The sequence below is a fragment of the Charadrius vociferus genome, unplaced genomic scaffold (assembly GCF_000708025.1).
Source record: "Charadrius vociferus isolate BGI_N301 unplaced genomic scaffold, ASM70802v2 scaffold489, whole genome shotgun sequence".
Lineage (NCBI taxonomy): Eukaryota > Metazoa > Chordata > Aves > Charadriiformes > Charadriidae > Charadrius > Charadrius vociferus.
In genome coordinates, this window is record NW_009650077.1 from 254,614 (window position 1) to 255,709 (window position 1,096).

The window sequence follows — 1,096 nt, forward strand, 5'->3', positions numbered from 1 at the left end:
CTGGGGGCTGTACCCAGCCCGGCTGCGGAAGAGTTAAGCTCTGCCGCTCCTCGCCCGGGTCTCAGGGGCCTCCCACTCGCCCGGCGTGGAGTATGAATAGCTGCGCTCCCCTCCGCTCCCAGCCACTCGCTTCCCTCCCTGCCTTCCACCTCCTCCAGAGCCCCCGGCATCCTCCTCCGGCATCCTCCGGCAGCACCGGCACCGGAGCCCCCGGCATCCTCCGGCAGCACCCATGCTGAGCACGGAAAGTTTGGCTGGGGCGAGAGCCCTGGGCAAGGAGTCGTTGCAGATGTGGGACCTCAACAAGCGGCTGGAGGCCTACCTGGCCCGCGTGAAGTTCTTGGAGGAGGAGAACGAGGTGCTGCGAGCCGAAATCCAGAGCGCCAAGGGCAGCCCCGCCGGCGACTCGTGGCGGGCCAAGTACGAGGAGGAGCTGCGAGCCCTGCGGGATGCGCTGGATCACGCCTTCAGGGAGAAGTGCACGGCCGAGCTGGCCAGGGACAACCTCTACGAGGAGGTCCAGCAGGTGAAAAGCAGGTGCCAGAAGGAGCAGGCAGCCCGAGAAGAAGCCAAGAAGCAGTTGTCCTTGAGCAGGAAGGAGCTGGAGGAGGAGAGGAGAGCGCAGATCTGGCTGAAGGAGAGAGCCGTGCAGCTGGAGAAGGAGGTGGAAGCCTTGCTGGAGGTGCACGAGGAGGAGAAAGCGGGGCTGGACCAGGAGATCGCCAGCTTCTCGCAGAGCCTGGAGAGCTTCCGCTGCGCGCCGGTGGCTTTCCAGCCGGTGGAGGTGGAGGACTACTCCAAGAGGCTCTCGGAGATATGGAAAGGGGCGGTGGAGACCTACAAGACGGAGGTGTCGCAGCTGGAGGGTTCCCTCTGCCAGGCCAAGGAGAACCTCTGGAAGGCGGTGGAGGACAACCAGCAGAGCCAACTGCAGCTGCAGCACCTGGAGAAGGACCTGGCGGGGCTCAAAGCGCGGAAGGAGATGCTGGAGGAGAACCTGGCCCGGCAGTGGCAGGAGCAGCGCGGGGAGGCAGAGAAGTTCCAGGTGGGTGAAGGCGGTGGGGAGGGGGAGAGAGGTGCTGGGGGTGCCGGGGGG

At 66.0% G+C, this 1,096-nt stretch overlaps 2 protein-coding genes across 2 annotated transcripts in view; one reads left to right on the top strand and one right to left on the bottom strand.

Moving 5' to 3' along the window:
- The window catches only part of BCAN (brevican), a 27,612-nt gene extending 27,429 nt beyond the window's left edge, over positions 1–183 (bottom strand). The window contains exon 1 of the mRNA XM_009892071.1: positions 55–183. Within this exon, the coding sequence (XP_009890373.1) occupies positions 55–183 (129 nt within the window). The remainder of the gene's footprint in view (positions 1–54) is intronic.
- Positions 184–232: 49 nt separating this feature from the next.
- NES (nestin) overlaps positions 233–1,096 on the top strand; it is a 12,264-nt gene continuing 11,400 nt past the window's right edge. Inside the window, exon 1 of the mRNA XM_009892072.1 lies at positions 233–1,045. Coding sequence (XP_009890374.1) covers positions 233–1,045 — 813 coding nt within the window. The remainder of the gene's footprint in view (positions 1,046–1,096) is intronic.